The sequence below is a fragment of the Mytilus trossulus genome, chromosome 8 (assembly GCF_036588685.1).
Source record: "Mytilus trossulus isolate FHL-02 chromosome 8, PNRI_Mtr1.1.1.hap1, whole genome shotgun sequence".
Classification (NCBI taxonomy): Eukaryota; Metazoa; Mollusca; class Bivalvia; order Mytilida; family Mytilidae; genus Mytilus; species Mytilus trossulus.
In genome coordinates, this window is record NC_086380.1 from 44,532,144 (window position 1) to 44,546,179 (window position 14,036).

The 14,036-nt window shown below is 30.6% G+C and overlaps 1 protein-coding gene across 1 annotated transcript in view; it reads left to right on the top strand.

Moving 5' to 3' along the window:
• LOC134680999 (G protein-coupled receptor kinase 3-like) overlaps positions 1 to 7,599 on the top strand; it is a 100,968-nt gene extending 93,369 nt beyond the window's left edge. Inside the window, exon 19 of the mRNA XM_063540332.1 lies at positions 197 to 7,599. Within this exon, the coding sequence (XP_063396402.1) occupies positions 197 to 373 (177 nt within the window). The 3' untranslated portion in view covers positions 374 to 7,599. The remainder of the gene's footprint in view (positions 1 to 196) is intronic.
• Positions 7,600 to 14,036: the final 6,437 nt, after the last annotated feature.

Below are 14,036 nucleotides of genomic sequence, written 5' to 3' on the forward strand. Positions count from 1 at the left end.
AACAAAAAGTGCATACAAATTTTATTGCTGTCTGTAAAATGGATCAAAGATACTTAAATATTTAAATTAATCAACTGACCTTTGACAGGAAATTGACATCATCTATTATCAAATACCTATTGAATGTTTCTCATGGTCAAAAGGTTATCTGAATCTTCTTGTGTATATTTTCACCAACGTATTTATCTTTTAACAGGATAAGGTGCTAATCACTCAGTGGAAGGATGAAATCATTAATGGACATAAAACTTCTCTACAAATTATGTCAAATATGACCAGCAAAGGTTTCAAGATTTACGGTGCTTTAACAAACAGTCCAAGCACCGAAAATTTTAAACCTCCATTGGAACATCGTAACAGTAATGGAAGCTAGACCACTGTTCTCTTTAGTAGTGTTATCTAGAAAGAATATTTGGATACGAGTTTACATTGAGCGAGTTCTAGAAACATTCTTCATATCTCACATGCAACTTAATACTACGTGAGACATGGCGTACACACAGCGCCATTTATCATGTAATGTTTCTTCAAGTAGATCTCATGGTGCCAAGGATTCTTATTTTAACCTTTAATTAAACAGCCTGTGAGCAAGCATTGAAGTGATCCAGATGGATTACAAACTGTGGATTTATAGATGGCGCCACAGGTTGTGTGTAATACACCAAAGTTGTTGTCTCAATGTGGATGTGGATTTGTAGTGATAGCGTGTCAGAGATTTTATACGAACAGGTGGATTTTATTTTAGTTTATGACTGTGATCTGTTTGTTTTGTTTTCTATTAGCAAAATAACCGTAGCTCTTTTTCAAAGTAAAAAGTTACGACTAAAATTTGATTGTAAGTTAAACTGATATAGTTATGACTTACTAGCATTTTTTTGTAAGATTTATGTGACAAGAGCCGCTGAATTTTTTTTCATATAGCTGTAAGTGTTTGCTACCTCGATGTATATCACATGATATGGGACGACACAAAGTCTGCTCGTTATAAATATAACATTGTTACATCATCATTTATTCCTTTTCAACAGTTCTCTGTATAAATGTGGTTTTCGTAATGGAATCTCCTGTGAAAAGATATTTCATTGGTTAACGGATGTCAATGAACTATTGTAATAACAATGGGTACAAACAGAGCTAACTGAATATTTATGCTAAATTAATTGATATAATAAATATATTTATTTCTATAATATAAGATAAAAAATCTCAGGATGGGAAAATATTTGACCTGAGTGTTACCTGATGTGCAAAATTTGGTGATATGATAATAATATTTTCAATTTTCTGTATGTGATACCAACCAGATTTTATGACAAGTTTTTTTTATTGTTTAGAAAAAACACAATATTTCGTATTAAAGACATGACCATAAACTGAGCAAAAAACGTGAACATTTTTGCAATTAATTTATGAATATCTTTTTTGTTACTATTTTGAATCTCAATGAAAAGATTAATATTTTTATTTACATGTTATAGTGCTTCATAATGACTGTTTGGCATAAATTATAAATATAGCTTAGACCTTTTGATTCTTAAGCCCTTCAAACATTCTGTTCAAAGTGTACACATCAATGATATTTTTTTTAAAGTTTATATCTTAGGGGCTGCAGTATTATCGAGCTTTCTACAAATTCCAATGATAAATAGAGCACAGATTGTATTATATAGGAAGAAACAAAATCATATATTTAGTGATATGCATTATATCATAAATGAAAATTATTTCATAATCTGTTAGAATTAAAAAATAATTATATGACTGGTCTACCTACTATTAAAAGGTCTGAGACACTGATATTTTGTATAGCTTTAGTTTGTTAGACAGAAAATTAGTCTACAATTTCTATTAAGATCTCTCTTAATGATGATTTGTATTTTTGGATGTAGGTTTAATGGGTTTTGTTTGGGGTTGTTTTTCTCGAGAGGGGTGATGAGAACTAGCTTAGCATTGAGAAACAAAAACTGATTTTTCTTAAATTATTGATATATCTTTATTCCTTCTTGTTAAATATTTAAATACAAAGATGACATTTTTTTATAATTTTCAATTTTGAAATATACAAATTCATTTCACCCCTTGTTTAAAGTCATTCTTAAGAGGAAACTTTCCCCCCATATTTGATCTTTCAAGGGCATTATCAAATAACAATTACAATGAAATTATTATCAAAATACAAAAAGAATAATAATGGGTTTCAATGTATATTTAAATATTTTCTTTAGTAATTCAGTAATAATGTAAAAAATTATAAATCCACAGTCATTTCCTAAATTTTCATGTACATGTATTGGCTATTTTCTTACTCTAGGAACAGACAAAATAGGAGCCATATTAAATGAAAATTATATATGAAACTTATCATCTTGGAAATACTAGTTGATTGCTCAGTATTTTCATAACAACTAATATTATGGTCGCATAATGATGGGCAAAGTGCAATAAATAACAACCTCACTTATATAGTGCTTAATATTAGCTTGTGGCATGATGTCTTGTCTGTGCTGGCAATATAGATTATAGTTAGCTTGTGGCAACAAGTCCACTAACACTCTCTGTTCTATGTATGTGTGCAAAATATCATCTATAGATTATATAATGTAGGATTATGTGAAAATTAAATATAGCTCTGACTCACAACAGTGCAAAAGCAATGTAGAATTTATCTTTGTGGTTAAAATATAATGTTTATAATCTTGTTAAGGTGGTACCCAACACTTTCCCTAAAATAAATTTGGCTCGTTTAATTTTCATAAAATTATGACAAAGTATTTCACTCTGACCCTTTAACAAAAAATTCAAAAATTTTGAACCAACCGTTTGGTCAGAAAAAATACACTGGTTATATAGCAATTTGACAAACACCAGTTTTGATCATTGAGAAGCTTATTATTCCCTTTACAACACAACATTATTAAAACGTAAAGCTGACTTTACAGAGTTATCGCCCTGTAGTGTTTGGTACCACCTTAACATTAAAAATTCAACACCTATTCATCTAGTCTCTGCGCTCTTAAAATCTGTGCAGATGGTTTACTTTTATAACTTGGATGGAGAGTTGTCTCATTGGCATTCATACCACATCTTCTTATATCTAGATGATTTCATAATCATTATTATGTAGAGTAAATTAAGACATAGTGTTTGAAAAATGCTTAGTTTGTATTGTCATTATAAATATTAAATATAGATTTGAATTATAGATACTCTGAATTAATTGTAGCAATTATCAATGTGTATGGTTAAAAAGTTGACAGAAGTGTGGAATTTATGAATGTTAAACCTAGAAATCTTTATATGGAAATATGTGTAATTTAAACATTTGAGTTTGGAATGAGGCAATATAAACTCAGTCACATTTTTAACATCATTCAAACTTCCCTTTAATTTTTAATCTACTAAAATGATTTTTTTTTATAGAATAATGATGAAAAGGGGTGATAATCTAGTCCAAGATGAAATTTTAATTATTATGTAGAAATGTGAATCTAGGATTTTTTGTGATAGCATTGTTTACATTACTTTCCAATGGTGTTTTTAAATCTCTTTTTATGCTGGCTAATACTAGATCTGTATGACATTCTAAAATATTCATATAATTGTGACAATGCTTTGCTTGTTTAACGAAAGAACATAATATATTGATGTAGCTATTATTCATTTTATTCTTGAAGAGAATTTAAGATAGTTTATAATTTCACAAAGTATTTCGAAAATATTAACATCTGTACCATTATAAATACTTTTGTTAAAATTCTTAAGGAAAAAAACAGTACTAGAAAATTTAATAAGGTAGAAGTTATGTCCCTTGAGATAAAAAAACAGATACAGTCCACCTTCAAATAGTTTTGAAAAATGCTCTGTTTTAAGTTATATTCCAAATACTTCTTGAATTTAGTGCTAAATATATGCATATTATTACACTTGGCTCTTCTATTTATGTGTAAACCCACATCTATCAAGAGCTGGCTAAGGGAGATAACAATTAAAAAAAATCATAGTTTGTAGTTAATATTTTTAACAGTAATCAGCTGGTTCTTAGTAATAGATTGAGATTTTTTCAGCTATCATACTACATTTACATTTGTCCTCTATTTATAGATTTTTAAAGATGTGAATTTAGGAAATCTGCTTTATAAAATATATAGATGCCCTCAGGTTAAACTCAGTTTGTAGCATTCATAGAAAATACTTTCTTTGGATGTCAGAGTATGAAATTTTTCAGGTATTTTGATCTTCCTTCTTTTAAATCAATAAGGACAATCTTTTGTTACACCCATTATGACTATAAAAAAGGAAGAGGGTACCTTAGGATTGATTTATTTTTGGAAAGAAATAATGATAGATTTTAACACTCATAGATAAAGATCCAATATATAAAAAAGATGAAAGAATTTATCTTTGTTCTATAGTCAAAAATTTTATTTTTCAGAAATTTATTCTTGAATTTATTTTTTACAAAACTTAAAATAGAACAACAATTGATGCCTTGAAGTTTCAAGTATAATTCTGCAAATATACATGTATCTGTACAACTTTGACAATCTAATTTGTAAAGAACCTTTCTAACCTTTGCAATCTTATAAAAGGTACATGTATATACATGTCTTGTCTTTATAAATTATTACTTAAATAAGGATTATACTGTCAAAAGACAATCTTAAAATCTGGGTCAAAATGTCAAAAGACAAAAGGCTATCAAATATTGGTCAATCTTGTATCTGGATTTTATGTCAGAAAACAAAAAGACTATCTTATATTGGGTCATTATTTTGGATGTATAATGATTAAAGACTGTTATATTTAGTTCATAACTTCAAAAGACTAATTTATGCTTTGTTTATATTTTTGAATGACTTGTTTTATTTTTGCCTCATAATTTCAACAGAATATCTTACATTGAATCATATTGTCAAATGACATTCAAATCATTGTCAAAATTAACATAATGTTGAAATACATCGATAAAATCTCAGTTTAAAAGTGATCTCTTTTACTAACAATTTTTCAAGATACAATGTTACCACAGATAAAAGCCATGCTTTCATAACTCTCATCTTTTCAAATGTAGATTATTGCTGCTCAGTTTTTTTAAAGATAAATCGCAGAACTCTCAGTCGCATTCAACTTAATGAATCTTCATATGTGGAAATTTTAAATTCTGTTATTTACATCTTATAAACTTATATGGTGATGATGATTAGCCACATAATAGTGTATTATAAAAGTGAACATGAAAATTGTGCTGTCAGAATATTAGCAATCGTTCCACATTTTGTTGAATGTTACTTTATTGAACTCAAAATAACTGATGAATGTTGACGATATGTTTTTTTTCGGATGTATTTATGTTATTAAGTTATTGCTTTTTTCTACATTCATTTAATTTATAGGGTAACAATGCTTGTTTCACATTCGTGTGTATCATAAAAAAAATGCATAACATGAACTGTACATGTATATGTTTTTTTACACATAACTCTTCAATGGTGTAGATTTTTTTAACTTATCATATTGTGTACTATTAAAGCATAATAGATAATGTCAGAAATTATGTTGTTGAAATCTGTGGTTGTAATTATATATTGAATGAGATAAAATATTATATTTAAGGGGGTACATTACATATAAGGGAGATAACTCTTGAAGAGTCAACAGAACGTTTTAAAGAATTCTGAAGATCGTTTAAACAGACTAACATTTTCAATTGCAGATCTCATCTTATGGTTTGGCTATGAATTATTTTGATGAAACGTTGTGGCTCCATTTTGATAAAAATTTGTAATATAAAAGAAGTTTTGGTATTTATAAATTCAAAAATATTTGATAGATTTAACAAAACTATGTGCTAAGTGTACCCCCTTAAAGTAGTATATAGATTTCTTAACAACAGATCAGATATTGCATTGTGTGAAATTGTTTGTTTCATATCTAACTTTGTTTAGAATTCACTGATCTCTTTTAGTGAAAGTATGTCTCTTGGTAAGGAGTGTGAATGAAAGGGCACATTTCAAAACATATTTAATTGAAATGGTATGAATTGTGGACTCATCTCAAAACAATTTCAATAATGAACATCAATGAATATCCCAATTAGTACAGTTTGAGAATTATCTTTGACTTTTATCTAATGTTTATTCATAAATTATCACATGACTTCATTTAACTTATGATCTCCTTGGCTAACTTATGAAAAGTATATACCGGTTATCAGATATGGTCTATACTATATATTATCTTCATTTGTCAGCCATTTTTTAACATCATAGATGTTCCCATTAAATTTTGATGGCATATCAAAGAGAAATGTTGTAGATTCTTGAAAAGCCATTACCGTAAATATATAGGTCAGACATACATATATGGGTCAAACATTAATATATGGGTCAGACATATATGTATGTGTTTGACAATATATTACATTATCATATGTAGTGTCTAATATTTAATATATTTTCTTTTATTGCCATAACTTTTACTTCCTAAATACTTGAAAAATGGCATTATTGATAATTTAAAAATATTCTGTGAGATTTGCCCAATGCTGTGACTTTAAGATGAAGAACAACAACAATAGTACTGCATGTACTCATTTGCTTTGGGTTTTCTTGAAGTGTATGTAGGATATATGTTTCATGAACCAGTACACAATATCCCAAATAAAATATTGAAGATATTTCCAAGATATCTTGTGTAAGCCGGCAACATTGAAAATGTTATGTTTGTAGAATGTTAGAATTTTATTTATTATCTGAATTTGTGACAGTTCTTAGTAATGTTTAGGATGTTATTGTGTTGACAACTGTACCCAATCATGGTTGGTTCACAGCAAATTAGTTTCATTTTGATTTTTGTCATATTTAACTTCAAACTTGTCAATTTCCTAACAGCTATGAATTTGATTGCCATTTTTACTTTCAGATTTGCTGAATTGCTTTAATTAAACCATATCATTATCAGTGATTAGAATTTGGCTGGTCCAAGTTTTTTTACTTAAAATGTGAATTTTTATGTAAATGTATATATTTATTTACAGATGAATCATTCATGCTCTAGTATTTTGTGGTTATCCCTTTGAATACTGGAGCATTGAATCATTTATGCTCCAGTAATTTACTGTGGTTATCTCCCTTTGAATACTGGAGCATTGAATCATTTATGCTCCAGTAATTTACTGTGGTTATTTCCCTTTTGATACTGGAGCATTGAGAAACAGTTCAACGTTTTTTGAAATCCATATGTTATAAAATTTCTTGTAAGTTTTTGAATAGATTTTAATATACATCCTGATCTATTGTTCAATAGCATTCGATTTTCATTGTAGTTCAGTGTATAATTTTCATGCATTGTTTAAACTATTTAGATGTCATTAGATAACATGTATTTTCTTGAGGTTAAATAGAAGAATTACAGTTTTACTTGAGACATACCAGTGTATGTGAGACCATAGCTCACCATATCTCATGAGATCTCGCACAACGAGATTGAGGCTCATACTTGACTTCACTCTTTGTCTTATGTCTCAATCGTTAATTAAACCAGTTTATATGTATGAAAAGAACATGCCACTGTAATGAATAAAAACACATAAAAACTTGATTTTCTTCTTGTTCTCTTTTTAATGCAAAATGGGAGGGAAAATGAATATAGATTTTGATACAAATTTAATGGATCATTGAGAAAACATGAACAAACAAGGACAGTGACAGCCATGGATAAGTCGGAGACCAATTTTGATAGTATTCAAAATTGGACAAATTCAAGAAACAAGTTGCTTAAAACAAAGAAACATACAACCAAAACTAGATTATCAACATTAACAATATGAAATAAACTGATTGGAAACAATACAGTCTTGGATAAATCTAAAATGTAAACTGTTTCATTATAGAGGAATTGCCAAATTTGGTGAACATATGTTTTATCTGTATTTCTTTCTATATATGGAAGAAATTCACATAAAATTGTGTATATCTGAATGAATGAATATAGATTTTAAAAGGACCAGTAGAAGTAAATCGGTTAATCCTACAACGATTAATCCATGCCAGATTTGTATTACTCATCACAGACAAACTATGGTTCTAACTGCCTCATGCAAAATCCATCTTACCATTCTCTTTGGTTCTTTTGCTTCTTACTTTTTCATGTATTTAATTTCCCCTGGCTTTTAAATGTTTAGATAGGTCAAGCTAGAAAAGTACTATGGGAACAGGAAATTAATAGAGTGTTATTTTTATTTTCTAGCACAGAGGCAATACTACTGCTAGTCCCAGAAGTTCAATAGCCAGTATTTAGGTACTGACATGATTAGCTTGATACCTTTCTTAAATTCTCTGTAGTTAAATTTAAAATTATCAAGAAACTAAGACTCTCAACTCCATCAGGCAGAGTTGAATTTAGATTGATTTAGGCTATTCTTCTTGTATCCTATTTGTTCATATCCATGTTCCAGTTCTTATACAGCATTTGATTTCAAATTTAAGGGTTGACGCCTTTCTGATGAAGGTAGATGTCAAAAATTTGCTTTGGATGCATTAAATTATTTGATAATCATTTAGGATCATGTGTGTTAATTTGTATGCCCCCGCCGTGGGGCAGGGGGCATTATTAGTTATCTTGGTGTAATCAGGGGTGTACAGAATTTTACACCGTTGTTGAAAATTCATACACCCTGAGGCGCAGCCGAATGGGTGTATGAATTTTCAACAACGGTGTAAAATTCCGTACACCCCTGATTACACCAAGATAACAAATTTATTTCTTATGAACAATTCCTTTACTCATTTTGAAACCAGGATGTAAAATGGTAAAAATGGTTATGAAAAATTTCCAGCGTAATAGTTTTTCAATGTCCATGCTGCTGCACTTGTCAAATACTTTTTAGCTCACCTGGCCCGAAGGGCCAAGTGAGCTATTCCCATCACTTTGCGTCCGGCGTCCGTCGTCGTCGTCGTCGTCCGTCGTCCGTCGTCGTCCGTCGTCGTCCGTCGTCGTTAACTTTTACAAAAATCTTCTCCTCTGAAACTACTGGGCCAAATCAAACCAAACTTGGCCACAATCATCATTGGGGTATCTAGTTTAAAAAATGTGTGGCGTGACCCGGTCAACCAACCAAGATGGCCGCCACGGCTAAAAATAGAACATAGGGGTAAAATGCAGTTTTTGGCTTATAACTCAGAAACCAAAGCAATTAGAGCAAATCTGACATGGGGTAAAAATGTTTATCAGGTCAAGATCTATCTGCCCTGAAATTTTCAGATGAATCAGTCAATCGGTTGTTGGGTTGCTGCCCCTGAATTGGTAATTTTGAGGAAATTTTGCTGTTTTTGGTTATTATCTTGAATATTATTATAGATAGAGATAAACTGTAAACAGCAATAATGTTCAGCAAAGTAAGATCTACAAATAAGTCAACATGACCAAAATGGTCAGTTGACCCGTTTAGGAGTTATTGCCCTTTATAGTCAATTTTTAACCATTTTTCGTAAATTAAAGTAATCTTTTACAAAAATCTTCTCCTCTGAAACTACTGGGCCAAATTAATTCAAACTTGGCCACAATCATCTTTGGGGTATCTAGTTTAAAAAATGTGTGGCGTGACCTGGTCAACCAACCAAGATGGCCGCCACCGCTAAAAATAGAACATAGGGGTAAAATGCAGTTTTTGGCTTATAACTCAAAAACCAAAGCATTTTGAGGAAATCTGACATGGGATAAAAATGTTTATCAGGTCAAGATCTATCTGCCCTGAAATTGTCAGATGAATCGGTCAATCGGTTGTTGGGTTGCTGCCCCTGAATTGGTAATTTTGAGGAAATTTTGCTGTTTTTGGTTATTATCTTGAATATTATTATAGATAGAGATAAATTGTAAACAGCAATAATGTTCAGCAAAGTAAGATCTACAAATAAGTCAACATGACCAAAATGGTCAGTTGACCCCTTTAGGAGTTATTGCCCTTTATAGTCAATCTTTAACCATTTTTCATAAATCTAAGTAATCTTTTACAAAATCTCCACTGAAACTACTAGGCCACAATCATCTTTGGGGTATCTAGTTTGAAAAATGTGTCCGATGACCTGGCCATTCAACCAAGATGGCCGCCACGGCTAAAAATAGAACATAGGGGTAAAATGCAGTTTTTGGCTTATAACTATGAAACCAAAGCATCTAGAGCAAATCTGACAAGAAGTTAAATTGTTAATCAAGTCAATATCTATCTGCCCTGAATTTTTCAGATGAATTGGACAACTGGTTGTTGGGTTGCTGCCCTCCAATTGGTAATTTTTAAAGAAGTTTTGCCGTTTTTGGTTATCTTGAATACTATTATAGATAGCGATAAACTGTAAACAGCAATAATGTTCAGCAAAGTAAGATCTACAAATAAGTCAACATGACCTAAATGGTCAATTGACCCCTTAAGGAGTTATTGCCCTTTATAGTCAATTTTTAACAATTTTCATTAATTTGGTAAATTTATGTAAATTTTTACCAAATATAGTCTTCTGTTACTAATGGGCAAAGTTCATTATAGATATAATTGTAAGAAGCAAAATCGTTCAGTAAAGTAAGAACTTCAAACACATCACCATCACCAAAATACAATTTTGTCATGAATCCATTTGTGTCCTTTGTTTAATATGCACATAGACCAAGGTGAGCGACACAGGCTCTTTAGAGCCTCTAGTTTACTTTATTTTTGGAAAAATTCAGAAAATTTTTGTGTTCTTCTGAGTTGACAAAAAAAAAAATTCTAAAAAATTTATTATTTATTTTCTTAATTTTTTAATTTTTTCTTTATTTTGGCAAAATTATATATTTTTTTTTTTTTTTTTGGCAAAATTTCATATTTTTAATTTTTTTTTTTTGGCAAAATTTCATTTTATTTTCAAATTTAGCAAAATTTTATTTATCCCCGGGTGAACCAGGGTGGGGTGTTTTTTACACCGGGATAGTCAACCATCAGATTGCAGTATTTTTGCTGCATAAGAAATAATAAGTTTTACCCTTTTCCCTCAGAAGGTATGTCCCAAAATTTGTTTCCATTCTCTAACTTTAGTTAGACTCAACCAAATATTATGAAACTGATACACAATGCTAATTACCACAAAACACAGATCAAGATTGAATTTTGGTGGCATCACTAGAGTTATGCCCTTTGAAAATTGGAAAAATTGCAAACATTTTAGTTTCCATTCTGTAACTAAAGTTAAACTCAATCAAATGTTATGAAAATTATACACACTGCTTATTACCACAAAATACAGATCAAGTTCTAAATGTCACTTCAACCATTATTGAGTTATGCCCATTTAATAAATCAAAAATTGCAAAATTTTTAGTTTCTGTGCTCCAACCAAACATTATGAAACTTAGACACAATACTAAATACCACAAAACTCAGATCAAGTACAAATTTGGGTAGCGTCACTTTCATTGTTCTTGAGTTATGTCCCTTTATAATGTTGTATGAAAGCAGGGGCATTGTCTGTGTCCATTGAGACACATTCTCCACTTATTTTTAGCTCACCTGGACCGAAGGGCCAAGTGAGCTTTTCTCATCACTTGGCGTCCGTCGTCTGTCGTCGTTAACTTTTACAAAAATCTTCTCCTCTGAAACTACTTGGCCAAATTTAACCAAACTTGGCCACAATCATCATTGGGGTATCTTGTTTAAAACATGTGTCCGACGACCTGGCCAACCATCCAAGATGGCCACCATGGCTAAAAATAGAACATAGGGGTAAAATGCAGTTTTTGGCTTATAGCGCAAAAACCAAAGCATTTAGAGCAAATCTGACATGGGTAAAATTGTTATTCAGGTCAAGATCTATCTGCCCTGAAATTTTCAGATGAATTGGACAACCCGTTGTTAGGTTGCTGCCCCTGAATTGGTAATTTTAAGGAAATTTTGCTGTTTTTGGTTAATATCTTGAATATTATTATAGATAGAGATAAACTGTAAACAGCAATATTGTTCAGCTGAGTAAGATTTACAAATAAGTCAACATGACAAAAATGGTCAATTGACCTTCTAAGGAGTTATTGCCCTTCATAGTCTAATTTTAACAATTTTCATAAAATTTGTAAATTTTCACCATCATTTTTCACTGAAACTAACTAGACCAAGTTCATTATAGATACAGATAATTGTAAGCAGCAAGAATGTTTAGTAAAGTTAGATCTACAAACACATCACTATCACCAAAACACAATTTTGTCATGAATCCATCTGTGTCCTTTGTTTAATATTCACATAGACCAAGGTGAGCGACACAGGCTCTTTAGAGCCTCTAGTTTTGTTATTAATTTCTGCCATTGTTATTGGCTTGTATACAATGCTCAGCAAGGTAATCAAAATGATGTATGATGATTAAATAATCTCACACAAGAAACCTGTAGTTTTAGGTGAAATGGTATGTCTTCAATGATGTATTGCCCCTGAATCACAATTAAAATCAATTATTTTTATTCATGCTTAATGTCTTCAACCTATAAGGGATATGCAGAAATGTGGTCCAGCAGATTGATATTTTTTGGTACAGACATTTCCATGAAACGGTGGATCAAACCTGGTTTTACAGCAAGCTTAATCTCTCACTTTTATGACAGCCAAAAAGAATTTCATTTTATAGACAAACATGTAAAATATCAAGTTTAAGGAAGGGAAAATTCACACTTTGTAAAAAGAACCAGTGAGTCTGAATCAAACTAAAAATTATCTGAACTTGACATAATTTTACATATATAAAAAACATTTATTTAGATACAGTTGTCATGGGAACAAACTGTGCTCCTCTTCTTGCTGCCTTGTTCCTTTATTCTTGTGAGACAAACTATAGAACTATTATAATACTTCTAAGGAAGACTTTTAGAGAAAATCTAAAAGGAACAAAATGTCCAAAATGGTGAGCTCTACCAGTTGTGCACATACGCCAAAACTTTCAGACAAATTCTTATAGGAGCTTTTGCCCAAAAATGACAAATTTAATATTTTTGTTTCCTTTTTGCATTTAATTATGAAAACTATAAAGGAAGAGAGAAACTTTAAATTGCTAAAATGATCAGCAAGACAAGTTCTACAAATAATCAAATTTTCAGAATCGTCAGCCTACAAATTATAATAGAAAGATAAAAACTTAGGTAAGCAAACATAACCAGCAAGATCAGATCTACACGTAAAGATTTGGTCGAAATCGTACGACGACTCCTTATTGGAGTTGTTGAAGTTATTGTCCTTTAATGACGCCGGATTTAAAAAAAAAAAATTCCCGTTTTACCTTGTATGTTTCAAATTATGATAGATAGATAGTTAGTTAGACACATTAAATCACAAAAAAATATCAACAAGGCAAGATCTGATAAAAAAATTACTTTTGCCGATAGTTATTAAACTATTTCTCTTTTTAGGAGTTATTGCCCTCAAATGATGATGTCAGTTACCTCTTAATTTGAGTTAACATGGAACGGATCTACATGAAAATGGAGTTCATTAAATACTAGAAAAATAAATAGCAGCTGTTTTTTGTTTTGACATTTGGAAATACTACTGATCACTATTTTAACCATTCAATGGTGAGGTTCCAGATTGATAACTGCATCGATGTTGTGCACTCAATGTTATCAAAATTGGTAATAATCAAAGTATATGTTGTCATCTAATTATTAAATTGCAATATATTCTTGTTAAATGTGACCAAAGGAATTGTGTCAATTTAATTTTTGTAAATGAATCATCTGAATTTTGTAATTGTCTAGATCTACCAGGGACTTTAGTATAGAAAGTCTCTGTGTCTACCAAAGAACCGTTGCTAAAACCAGTCCGATTTTTTGGGAAATTGATGAACAAAAATAGTTTTTTATCAGTACAATACGTACAGTGTGCGTGTTATAGAACTAGTACATAGTGACTGAAAATGCGATACAATAATACAACGCATACTGCATGTTGAGAGATGAACAATAAATGGGGATACAGTTCATGGAGCATGGGTCGCGACTGTGCTTACAACAATTATCGACGTCATAGACAT